The sequence below is a fragment of the Alosa alosa genome, chromosome 13, assembly GCF_017589495.1.
Source record: "Alosa alosa isolate M-15738 ecotype Scorff River chromosome 13, AALO_Geno_1.1, whole genome shotgun sequence".
Taxonomy (NCBI): Eukaryota; Metazoa; Chordata; class Actinopteri; order Clupeiformes; family Clupeidae; genus Alosa; species Alosa alosa.
Window position 1 is genome coordinate 17,502,278 of NC_063201.1, and position 13,564 is coordinate 17,515,841.

Here is a 13,564-nt window from a genome sequence, read left to right on the forward strand (position 1 = left end):
CCGTGGGATAGTGAGAATCGTAATTTCGATCTCTTTGTATGTCTTGGCATGTGAAGAAATTGACAATAAAGCAGACTTTGACTTTTTACTTTGAAGATGTAATGGCTTAGAATAAATGGCGAACCGAAGTTAGCGAGGAGAATGCTTACAGTATGTACTTGTGAACAGAAGGTGGGATTTAATTCTGACCTGGTCGTGCCAGAGACCAGAGAGATATTTAGATGGATGCTTGAGATTTAGGAAAGCATTTGTAGGGCCTGTTTTCTGTCGATACAGAAGACCTTTTAGAATGCAACCCTCTCAGGGTTTCTGAGGTAAAACAGCTGAACCTGTGCCAGTAAAGTTTAGTCAACTACTGTAGTCACGAAACTTCTATCAGATGGAGAATGACAATGAGAGAGAGGGATGGAGAGAGAGAGAGAGAGAGAATAGATAACCAATAAAAGATTGTATTTGCCTTGTTACTCTGTACTCCTTTAAATCATTCCATTTGTGGACTAGCTTATGAAATAGGTTGGTTTATTTTATTGAGTTATTCTAGAATAGAATTTGTATTGCAAAATTAGTTTTCTACTGCTGAGGTTGAATAGACTGAATACAACTAATGGGACAGCCTGTTCTTCAGTGCACCTGGGCAACATTGGGCAACTGATATGGTGGATACCAGGGTTCCTTATTTGCCAGGAATATTGCAAATTGAAGTTGCATGATGAAACCTGTTTGGCTGATGATCTAGAGCATTTTTTGCAAATGCATTGAAATCACTTACGTAATACGTTCAGAGATCTGGATGTGATATTAGTTACAGGAAATGTAAGATATAGCTAGCCCTTCCTGTGATACTTGAAGACCTTCATCAATAGTGTTTCTTTACTCTGTGACCAGACGAAAAGTTCACATTGTCCTCGAAAGGAGAACAAATTGGAGATCTTGAGAGGCATAATCACAGACAAAATTATTGATCAGCTAGTAATTGATACTGGTATATCCATCCTGTCCACATACAGCTGTGTTCGTCCCTGTCTGTCGTATCATGGATATGGCCGGGGTCAGATACAGTGCAGGTCCTAATTAGACTGCGGATGAGTTTGGAAAGACTCTGAGATAATCACTCATAATGTGACCTATAAATCCCTGCTATATTACAATTATGGCACTCCATACACACCACTACACAATTTATATTGTGCTTGTTTTGGGAGTTGAGTTTTGAATGACAAGAATGATCATAAAATCTGGCATGTGACCTTGTGTTGAATTTGTAAGCTCCCGGACGGATACCCATGAACACACAACCATGTTGAGGTGGTTAGCCAAAGATACACCAGGCCCCATGATGGTGGCATGATGTTTACTGTTTTTGTACCCTATTTCTCACTCTCTCCAGGCTAATGTTACCCTGTCTTCGAGAGTTCATAGTGTCTAAAAGGAGACAGGCAAATGCTTGTTGGGTACGGCCTGGAAAAATTCCTGAATAATCGTAGCGATGCATAATTGATGAGAGTGACCTGGAATGAAATGGTGTTATAAATATCCAGAAATGTTGCCGAGTCTGACTGGCTGTGCTGTGCAGAAAGCTCATCCTGAGGCTAGATGGATGAAGTGGTGGGGGCATATATTGGGTGAGGATTGTGTGTGGGGGGCTGATAAATGGATGAAACAAAAAGTAAACGCACTCTCAAGCTTTAACTCTTTCATTTTTAAGAAAGCATATCACAAGACGAATGCGTTTTGGCCTAAGCTGTTTTCAGTGTCTTACCGAGGATAGGACAAGTTGTTGCTTAAGCAGGTAAGATGTGACGTCAGCTCATTGCCAAATTGGCACAGGACTGAATGGAGAAAAGAACAAGATCACAAACTCAAATGATACTCAAACTTATAACAGAATAAAAACATATAATAAAAATAAAACTCAAATAAATAAAAAAATAGACAAAAAAATAGACTATTTCTTGCCCGGGGGGCAGATAAATGAAATGAGGAATGGTTGAGTGGACAGGAAGGATAGTAACATGGAGGTGTTTTTGAGAAAGAGAGAACATTTAATGAGAGTTGTGTTTGTGATGGAGCGAGAGATGGAGAAAGTGAGGGTGTTTGTGAAAAAAAGTAAAGGAGAAAGAGAGAGAGAGAGAGGCATATCTGATGAATGCATCTGCCTCCACTGAATCAGTGTAGCGATCTGCAGCATCTCACTAAACTCTCCGCCCTGCACATTATCTCAGTGGGCACGGCTGATTGGCTCGCCAGCACGCTGCGGCAGAGCTGTGGGCAAGGTGTAAATCCTGCCAACACACACTATGCAGGTGTGCAAATCAGACTGGGACTGTGGGATGCTATACAGGGCAGAGTGCTTGAGGAGAGAAAGAGAGAGAGAGGGAGATTAAGATGGAAAGAAAGTGTGTGTGTGTGAGAGAGAGAGAGAGAACGAGAGAAACCCAGAGAGAGAGAGAGAGAGAGAGAGAGAGAGTTATAATATATTTCACATATTTATTCCAAAGTAGACACTGTTCATTCCCTAGAGAGAAATAGTGCTGCCTCCAGACAGTTTTTAACAGTCATGTTTATTTGCGAGTTTGCTTTATATGTGTGTGTGTGTGTGTGTGTGTGTGTGTGTGTGTGTGTGTGTGTGTGTGTGTGTGTGTGTGTGTGTGTGTGTGTGTGTGTGTGTGTGTGTGTGTGTGTGTGTGTGTGTCTGTGTGTGTCTGTATTTGCACATTTATTTTGCAGCTTTCCTCCAGAGCAAGTAAATCTCTCTCTCAGCCACCGGTTGCACAGAGCCCAAACTCACATTGCTCACAGTGCAGCTGCTGTGCCTTGCCTTCATGAAGACTGCTACTCTGCGCTGTTTTCCTCCTAGTGCCTCAGTCCGACACTGTGGAGTTATACAGTAGATATTGAAACTGTTTGCTTGATGAGATGCAAACTTGATGGCTATGTTTTTTTTTTTTTAATTGTGTTTCATAGTAATGATATTGTTTCTCATATCAGATGATTTTTTTGAAGTTTTGTCAGGAGAACTTTCTGGCGAGACTTTTGGATTTATGGATCTTTGGACCAAAATCTATGCTGCCATTTTGTTTCCACTGCTGGAGAGCCTTGTGTTGCCTCAGCTGTGTGTGTGTTTTTTTCTTCACAAAACGCCCCTCTTGCTCCCTCCCTGAGCGCTCTGAAGTCTTCGACTGCGGCTTTTATGCATTGGCTGCTAATCACTCAGATAATTATGCTGCCGAATATCAGTGGCGGTTGCGTGCGCGTCTGTCGACTCTAAGGTTCCATGAAGGGAACCCGCTTAGCGGATCTCGCAGTGTGGCAGCGCAGCGGGCATTAACTGACTCATGGAGCGCAATGGGAGGCGAGTTTGGGACCGGAGTGCCACTCCATAATTGGTTCTGCTGGAGATCAATAGGAGCTAATTGCTTAAGTTTGCCTTGATAACAGCTCTGTTTTGTTACACATTGAAATATTTACTAAAACAGCTTTTTTCCTCTCCTCTCACTGTAACAGGTCTCAGACAGTTTAAATTACACTGTTTAAGTAAGGGATAATGTATAGAACGCCGGTCATTATTGGGAAAATAAGTCCCGACAGGGCGAACCGAACCCCGACGCACAGCGGAGGGGTCTTGTTCCGCCCTGAAGGGACATATTTTCCCAATAATGGCCGGCGTTCTATACATTATCCCGCTTATTACACGGTTACTTGCCAAACCGAAACAATAAACTCCCCACGATATGACTCTTTAGCCTACATAGCCTAGGCTATAGCCTATTTGTTACCGTTTCATCGTGGCTTTTGCAGAGAAACAAATAGTTCGCAACAGCACACGCTGAACTTGAATCAAACATTCTTTAGAACACAGCCGATCAACCGTCCGCTTTCACTTTTGAATGAAGTTCCAGTCTTTGCGTAGTGATATGAAAGATGTGAAATAGAAGTACAAAACCCATTTTCCTTGACAGCGGTCTGTTATACTTAGCAACAGTCTGTTATTGAGAATTAGCAGACCACCGAACGTTGGGAAGGCCCATTCAAGTGAATGGAGCATTCTTCAGCATTATGAAGAGCAGTGTAATAAAACAGTTTAAAAAACACTACACACACACACACACACACACACACACACACACACACACACACTCTCTCACAAATGCACATGCACTCCCACAGTCACACACCTTACCACTGGCGAAATGCCACGGAGAGGGAGAGGCTACAGGGTTCGTCAATGTAATGCACTTAGTGCAGGTTATCCCCCCCCCTCGTTTGAATGAGCTGCTGCTCTGTTTGCACGTTGTCACCACTGTAAAAGGTAAAGGCCCAATTAAAATGCTAATTTGGTTCCATTAGCACTGACACAGCAGCACTCATCACCCAGGGCTAGTGCTGACTCTTTGGGCTGCCAGTTCTTCATCACCACCACCACCGCCCCCACCCCAACACACACACACACATACACTCATGGAGGAGCAGGTAGCCATCCCCCCTGTGCATGCAGCTGATGAGTTTTACGGGGTGTTAAGGTGCCCCTCTGCCTGGTGTCAGTAGAACGATGTGTCTCTCTTGCAGGGCGTCACATTGGTTGTGTGCAGGTCACATTTTCTCCACCACCAGAACTGTTTTGTCTCTTTTTTTATTTTGAGAGAGAAAGTGAGAGATTTGGAAAAAGAGAGAGAGTTAGAGAGAGAGAAAGAGCCGGCCAACCATTCTATTGTGTGTGTGAGGGATGGGGCATGAGGGCAAAATGCTTGAGTCATGCCTCTCTCTTTGTTTACTTCTGTCACTAATCTGATTGGCTGGATTCCTTTCTACTTGTGAAAGTATAATCCTGCTGTTCAGAGATGCACCTGTAGAGGAACAGTGAAGCCTAGTGTGTTGACTAAGGGGTGCAAGGCTCCTGTAGTTTCTCTTCTCCTAATGCACAATTTAAAAAGCACCCTGCCGTGCATTATGGGAATTTAGTTTCACAGCAAAGCAATCGGCTGATTAGACCACTAAATTACCCCAACAAAATAGAATAAGTTAAACACTGTCTGTGAGGAGATGCAAGTAGATTATGTGCTGTAAATTGAATTTTTAGAAAATCTGCTCAAATCTGCACAGGAGGCTACAGCTACACATCAGTTTACTTTCGTTGAAGTTTATCTTTGTCCTGACTTGAACTAGTCTTGGAGGGAATCCAGCCACACAGTGAGCACAGTCAGACTCGCTGAGGAAGAACAAATCAAAGTCTCTCCTACATTCACCCTCCTTCACACACACACACACACACACACACACACACACACAAACACAGACAGACAGAGCGTAACAGATACTGGTGTATCTATTGAGAGGTACACAATGACTGCATTGGGGGTAGGTTGGCAAAGCAGAGGCAATTACCTGCTATAGCTGCCCCAGTGTAATTGTCTAATCATCGGTGCTCCAGATTGCTGGGATGCTCTCCAGCGGGGGTCTTCATGTCCGTAAGCTAGCCTTTCTTTTGTTGCACGAGTGGCAGCAATTAGGAATGTGCATGCACACACACACACACACACACACACACACACACACACACACACACACACACACACAGACAAACTCACGTGCAAATACAGTACAATTCCAACCTCTGAGGGGCCCTCCAGGACTCTTAAGCTATGTTGCCTTTATGCTGATTATGTGTCTCAAGGTTTTTGGATGCATTGTTCGATACTGAAACGGACAGAGAGGGTTGCAGACTTAAGCGCAGAGGGCTGACCACATATAGTATAGTATATTACAGATGCACTTTTACCTCAGCATGTTTGCTGAATAAGCTAGCAAATGTGCCTTGATGTTGACCTCGATGTTGTTGTAGTAACTTTGATGAGCTATAGATTAAGATTGATCTAAAGGTGTGAGCCAGGTGGAAGGTTGTGTGTTTTTACAGTAATACCATAATGTGCTTTTTGATGTGTGTAAAATGAAGGTGGTGCCTTTCATCTTAGATATAAAACATTTGTGATTAATCAGTAAACAGCTTCAAACCATTGGCCCCCGCAGGTTGACAGTTGTAATATTAATGTTGATATTAATCACATGCTAATGGTAATACGTCCCAAGCAACTGCATGTAAATGTTGGGGAGGTGTCACGGCAAAATTATAAAAATATTTCCTCAAAATTGATGGCCCATGAACACTGTTTAAAAATAAAACTGGTTACTTAGCAACACCTGCTTGCTGACTATCAATTCAGAACTCTCCAAAGACGATAGCAGATACAGTCACCTATGGCTACCACCCACAAACTCCCACAGACCATCAACAGACCATCACAGATCATCAAGTATATCAAGTGCCATCACGTGTCCACATCTGCACCTTTACAGTTCTTCATCACCTTTTTACCTGCATAAACTCTCTCATGCAGGTTTCCATGACATTCACACCACTCATTTTGCCAATGTCTCTCCCCTTCCTGTAAAAGGAAGCTCTTGGGTAAGCAAGCAGAAAACAGATCAGTATCCCTATAAACAAACTCAGAGAGTTCGTCTTGTTCTGTAGTTCTCCAGTGGTTATGCTTTAGATGCTGGTTCTGTTCTGTTCTCCATCCGGTTCTCCTGTGGTTATGCTTTAGACTCTGGTTCTGCGCTGTTCAGACTATTTTCTTTTTCCTCTCTGATTATGTTCACCCCAGTAGACAGCTTGTTCACTGATTGTGTTCCTAGTAGACCCATAGTAACACCATATCAAAAAGTTTTGTTCATCCGTTCTTCTTAACTGACCTGATTCCATCTGTATTTCTCAACAAATCTGTGTTTTTCTTCTTCTCTACAGAATGGCGAGGCCTCCCTCTTCGAGGTGAACATCCGCTATGTTGGAGGCTTGCTGTCTGCCTACTACCTAACTGGAGCAGAGGTAAGAGGAATCCGCATCTGTTACACATGGTATTCTGTGTGAATCTATGCCCCTCTTTACTAGGAGTCAGATGAGCAGTTCAAGTGATGGATGAATAGTGATAAAAAATCCCATTTCAAAGGCATGAAATGTTAAATCCCTGCCCCTGTCCATTGGTATGCACACAGTCTTATACTTAAACTCTTACACACACACAAACGCGTGCTCATGCACACACACATACACATACACACACACATACACACACACACACACACACACACACACACACACACACACACACACACACACACACACACACACACACACAACAACACATCTACAACCTCTCCCTCTCTGTAGCTGTCTGTCATACACATACATTCTCTATTTCTTTCTCTCACAGATGTGTGTGAGTCTTTCTTTTGACAGTAGCCTTCATATGGTGTGTGTGTCTGTGTGTGTGTGTGTGTGTGGCACTTTGTGATTTGACAGGATTTTAATGTGTGTATGGTGTTCAGTGTCTCGTCAGATGCAGATTCAGAGTCTTCATTTAAGTGCACCGAGTAGTAAAAGGCTTAAGTGCACAGCTTCATCAGTGTCTGAGTCTCAGATAGATTATATAGTGTAAACAAGTAATAAACGTACAGCAGCAGCAACAACAACAACAACAACAACAACAACAACAACAACAACAACAACAACAACAACAAATCTTTAACAGCTACAAGTCAGTGCCCTGCTGATATGGCATAGTGCTGTGCCTATCCATCCACCCACGCGCCAGCCAGATTATCTGCCCGGCCGTCTGTGTGCTATCGGCTTTCCTTCTCGCTGGATGCCCTCTGGTCCCTGGCAGGATATTGTGTCTGTTTGGGCAGAGCACAGCCGAGCAGAGTTGGACTGCACCGGTCAGGGCTGGTCAGAGCTGGGCTGGACTGGTGTGGACTATGGTCTAAAGTAGCTATGGAGCGACAGGTCTAAATTGCAGGAGAGGAAGTTGCTTGTTGGGGGTACCAGAGTGGGGAGGCTACAGAACTCAAGCCTCTTTCCTTCTAATGCACCTTGCGCACTCCTTCATCAAGGTCTGATTAACCTCCCCACCCTTTCTCTCATTTTCTCTCATCTTCCTGCCCTTCATCTCTCTCTCTCTCTCTCTCTCTCTCTCTCTCTCTCTGCCACTGCTTTTATCCAAACTCACTTTGTTTGGCTGGCAAGTCTATGCATATTTATATTGTTTTACTGCTTAAAGGCGACTGACAGGGTAAAATATGCTTCTCTTTCTCTCACTTATCTTTGTTCCTTCCTTTCTTTTATTCTTTCTTTCTTTCTTTCTTTCTTTCTTTCTTTCACTTTCTCTCACTCTCTATCTTTACTTGTGATGGAACACACAGTGTGTGTTACCAAATCAATATATCAATATGGTTTAGGACTTACAGTGTGTATGTGTACAGGGTCGCCAGGAGTACGGCTAGTCCAAAACATTGTGCCCATGTACTATGGTGTGTGAGTGAGTTCTGTGTGTGTGTGTGTGTCTGTGTCTGTGTGTCTGTGTGTGTGTGTGTGTGTGTGTGTGTGTGTGTGTGTGTGTGTGTGTGTGTGTGTGTGTATGTGCATGTGCATGTGCATGTGCGAGTGTGTGTGTGTGTGTGTGTGTGTGTGTGTGTGGGTGTGGGTGTGTGTGTGTTTTCCATTAACATTTATGACTATGCCCTTTCCCGCAGTGCTGGTGTGTGCACCCCGGATGACCATAAATCTGTCCTTGTGGGCCTGTTCCTGTCTCCTGCCTCACTGGGCCATTTTACTGGCCCTATCTACCTGCCCCGACTCTGATGAGGGCAGTAGAATGCGCTTATAGCCGCATGATATCAGCCGGTGGACGGTTTGTAGCGGTAGATAGTCACGCAGTTGCAGGAGGTGATGGGACTGGAGGCTGCCATCGATCACAGTGGCACAAGTGAAACGCGTTGACATCAATAACCCAGTCGATGCTGAGTGTTGGCACCAAATGGACCCCCTGTCCCGCAAAGTGGTGCAGCTCTTGCTGATGGCAAAAGGCTCACAGTCAGCGACATTGTAGGTTCTGATGGTGCTGAGGTAGGTTTGAAACAATAATTAGAGGATTAGAGGATTGAATGATATCCTTAGCAGTAAGCATCATTGGGCAGTGAAAAGTAGCAAATTGTACACTTAGTGTCCATTCTGATCTTCTATCTCTATAGCTAATACTTGGCTCTAACCCTGGTACAATACATAATTTTTACCTTGTACCAAACCGTATAGGGAGTTTTTAGCCACATATTCCGTTTTTCTTTAAGCAGTGTATCAGTAGGGTGGTGTTTAGATGAATATGCGCATCAGTCCTCAGCAGCTTTGTATGGAGATGTAATGTATGTTGGAGATTATGTTATGAGCAAGTGAAGAGGTTTAGTGTAGCTTAGTATTCTTCAGAGACTTTTCTGGTTATGTTGTTATTTCAGTAACGACAGCCCTACTGTGATGATCAGTGTTTCTCACCAGGCTTCACTTTCAATCCCAGAGTATTTTGTAGTGCACAACAAATAAATAATGTCATAAAACATTATTCTGATGGAAATACCAAAGAGATAGCATAGCACCTGACATCAAGACGGCTTGTTTATCCCATTACCTCAAAACAAAACAGCATTGCAGCCCTCTCCACCAGTGTGTATTGGACGCCTTATCACCCGACAGCAGGAGCCTCGGGCTCATTAGGTGAAATATGACCTAATATAACAGAGTGAAATGACAGGTCTCAAAAGCGTCATTTGGAAGTTTTGTGACTTCGCCAGGAATCGCTTTCTGGAGCATGCCAAGGTCTGCTCTCCCTATTTGTCTGCAGCCTTTAGATTGAAATAAAGCAGCAAAAGGAAAACACAATGGCGACCGACCCAAGTGTTTTGGGGGGCATTTTCTGCTCTGTGGAGCTCTAAGCAATTTGTCCCTCTATTCTTACCATGGCCAGAGATGAGTCACAGATGAGCCACAGGGCCCTTAACATCCTTGAAAGTTTGTGAATTTCAGAAATATAATGCAAGGCCTTAGCCTAGAAATCTAGACGCACCCTAGCGGCGGCAAATTAATTTGCTCAGCCTGTACGTCTAGTATCAGACAATAGGGATTTCTATTGGCTGACGCCGTGGACGTCATCCAATCACAGCGCTCTATTTTGTTAGAGAGTCTTAAGGCGGGCTTAACAGGATAACGACAGTCCTGTGACGGTGAACAACAAGGACGGTGGCTATAGCGAACGAAGAGCGGTTGTTTGAATCGGCGTTGGCGTCAACTTTGGAGGAGTTGGACTTGTGCTTTTCTTTGAAAGTTGAGCAACACAATGCACTTAAGTCATTCTCTTTTTCATTGTTGTCTTTGAACTTTATTTTAGCCTTATAGCTTTCATTGTAAAAAAATAACAGTAAGTAACCTTGATTCGTGTCTCAAATTGTGCCAAGTTGGGTCCATGAATTTGAGTGAATCGGGCCCCAAAAGTTCATTTTCAGAAAAGAGCTTTTCTGAAAAGTCCTATTTTCACTTTGTGGAGTGGTGTGTGTGTGTGTGTGTGTGTGTGTGTGTGTGTGTGTGTGTGTGTGTGTGTGTGTGTGTGTGTGTGTGTGTGTGTTTCTTTATGTGTCTGTGTGTGTGTCTACATGTATCTTGGTGAGGAATAAAGACTGTGTGTGTGTGTGTGTGTGTGTGTGTGTGTGTTCATGCTTCATGTCCACCCTGCTCCCTGAGAGGGCAGAGAAATGCAATCAGCTGTGGGAGAGGATGGTTGCAGGACACGCACAGACTTCAGGCAGATGGCGGTGAAGAAAAGGGGAGAAGTACATTCACTCCCCACTCTGCCCCAGGCACAGGCCACTGATTAAGAGCCTCTCTCCTTCTCCTCTCCCGCAGGAGATAAAGGTCCCTCGCCAGCCACCGTAGTCTCAATCTCATCTATCCCTGAACCTGTGATGGCCTTCCTCAGGGCCGCTGTTTTCTTAAGCGCTTAGATGTGCCTGAGAGAGGACTCATTTGCACCCCCTCCACCCTCGCGCTCGCCCCAGCAGTTCATTTCACGGCAGTGACCCATTTTTAATTTGGAGTTCCTGCCATGCCATGTTAGGGGATGAAATACATTTTACACACATTTTTCTCCCTTTATAGCTCTCTTTCTATCCCTCTCTCTTTCTACCCTTCTCTCTCTATCTCTTCATGTTGCTGTCTTACAACAATTTTCTGACCACCTCCTTTCATTGAGACAGAAGAAAGATGTCGATCACTAATGTAGATTGCTGTTACAGTAAGTGTCATGTTGTCAGTGTGTGCTTTAGAGGCCTTCTGTGGTCCTGGTGAAATGTGACGACGGTTTAGGGGAGACGGTAGTTCTCCTCAGTGGCAGAGGTAAAGGGAGGGCACTAATTAAAGCGTGTTGAGTGTTGAAGTGGTCCCGCCACTGACTATCTTTAAGTAAAAATGTAAACCTATGTCAACGTGCACATACAGTATACACACTTAGGTATAAACACATACGCACATGCACACAAACATACACATATGCACACGTGTGCTTATACAACCTGTGTTGTGCATATTTCACAATCCCACACCAGTCTGGGAAGCAGGTGTTTAAGTGCCGTGAAGTTTACTCCTGCATAGACACTTACAGTTTATGCATGTCAGAAATGGTCTGTAAGCATTCAGACAACATGGCTATACTTTTGTGTGCCTTGTTGTCATTAAGAACAATTGGTGAGTTAGATATTAAACCCGCTGTATTAAGACTTCTTTATCAAAGCCTACTCCTTTCTCAGTACTGTCTTTCTCGGTCACATTATAGTGTGTGTAGTGTTACTCACAGCAAATTGCGTTCCGTTTTTTGGCACAGAATGCTGCTCGCGTTGATGCAGTCAGGACACTCCAATTGAAAACAATTGTAATTAAACGGATTTTATCGCTAATGTTTGCTCGCATCACATCCTGTTACGACAGTGTATGTGAGGCTGGCCAATTCATAGTTAGGAGGATGAAACTTTTATGAACAGAAATCAGTACTCCTGGCTTTCACATACCTAGTGGTGAAACATTGAAGTATCATGATAATCATTATACAGACAGTGACCACTTACATGATACGCCTGTCAATGTGTTATAGAATTAGGTTGTTATTTTAAGAGACAGATATACAGTACAGCCTTGAATAAAATTGGCTTGGACCTCCTGGTAAATGCATTGCTATTATTTAGTGATAGGCAGAGGAATAGAGGATAAAGACATAATGGTACAGTATAAAAGCATGTAGGACACAGCAGGCAGATAAGTGCTTTATTCACCAGCAGCAGATTATACCTGTGGCTGCAGCGTATTGAAAATCACAAAGGACCTGTGACTGACAGGAAGCAGCCGGAAGTAGACTGATTAGCCGTCCCGCTGTAATGTCCCATCAGTGGGAATCACGGAGGCCGGTTGTCCGTCAGTCGATGAATATTCAATGCAAGTGCTTATGGTTAATTAGTCTCCTCCCCATCCATATCTTCCATGACCTATATTATGCTGTCACATTGCTTCTCTCTCTGTCTCTTTCTGTCAGTGAGGTACATCAGCCTCTTTCCTTCCCTTCCACTCTGTCTCTCTCTCTCTCTGTTTTCGTGGGTGTATTGTGTCAGTCTGGTGTGTCTGCTGTAGTCCACGCTTCTCTGACAGGATTCTGCTCTCCTCATTAGCGAGGCTGTGAATCTTCGCTAAGAGGGTTTTGAGATCTAAGCCACACAGCACCACAGCATACGCTAGGCACAAAGACAGGCCCAAACAGGGGGAAAAGACCAGCAACCTGTGAGTTGTTTTGGGTTAGTTTACTTCATCACACCCACCCCTCCACCCTCCGCTTCCAATCTCAGTCTCCAACACAAAAGCAAATTGAATTGGGCAGATTGTAATGCGACTGCTAATGAGACGAGCCCAGTGAAATCATGGTCCTTTGCCTCCCGTTTGTCTTCTTTTGTTTGTGTTAGACTCTTTGTCTGCTCTCCGTCAACACTAGGCCATCTGCGCTCCAAGGCCTCATTAAGCGAGACCCGTCTCTCCCCAACATCCCTCTATCTCTCTCCATCCCTCCCTCCATCTCTCCTCTGTTTGGCCCCGAATGTCGATGATGCATCAGGCTCGCCATGTTTTAGGGCTGTTACCAGCCCCTTTAGGGGAGCTGCTTGAGAGGACTCATAGCCCACTGAGAAAGAGGAGCAACTTTGTCCTCTTTGAAACGTTGTTAGCAAAGGCCCTTAATTGGCCAGTCACTGAGCACATTTTGACCAGCCTCTCTTTCTCTCTCTCTCTCTCTCTCTCTCTCTCTCTCTCTCACTCTCTAACTCTCTCTCTCTCACCAGAGATGTGTGTTCTGTCCAGCTTTGGATGCCCTCTTTTTAGTTACCCTAGTGGTATCGAGGCCGTTGCCAGCTAGCACAAAAGCTGTTCATTACTGTTTTAGGATTTTGAATATGTTTCCAGCAGGGTTAGATGAAGAAAGAGGGAGAGGCAGTAGAACAGTCATAAAAGTTGAGATAGGAGAGCTATCAAGGGAGAGAAGCCTGTGCGTTAACTTCTCACATAACCCGCTGTGTAGACGCAGTGTATATCATGCTGAGAATCAGGCCGTATGTTTTTATATACGCCATAAAACTATATTGAGTACAATGTCGTGCCATT

The 13,564-nt window shown here is 44.0% G+C and overlaps 1 protein-coding gene across 2 annotated transcripts in view; it reads left to right on the forward strand.

Moving 5' to 3' along the window:
- The window catches only part of LOC125305831 (mannosyl-oligosaccharide 1,2-alpha-mannosidase IA), a 197,521-nt gene that overhangs the window by 136,899 nt on the left and 47,058 nt on the right, over positions 1–13,564 (forward strand). For both annotated transcript variants that reach the window (XM_048260825.1, XM_048260826.1), the window contains exon 4: positions 6,800–6,880. In XM_048260825.1, coding sequence (XP_048116782.1) covers positions 6,800–6,880 — 81 coding nt within the window. The remainder of the gene's footprint in view (positions 1–6,799; positions 6,881–13,564) is intronic.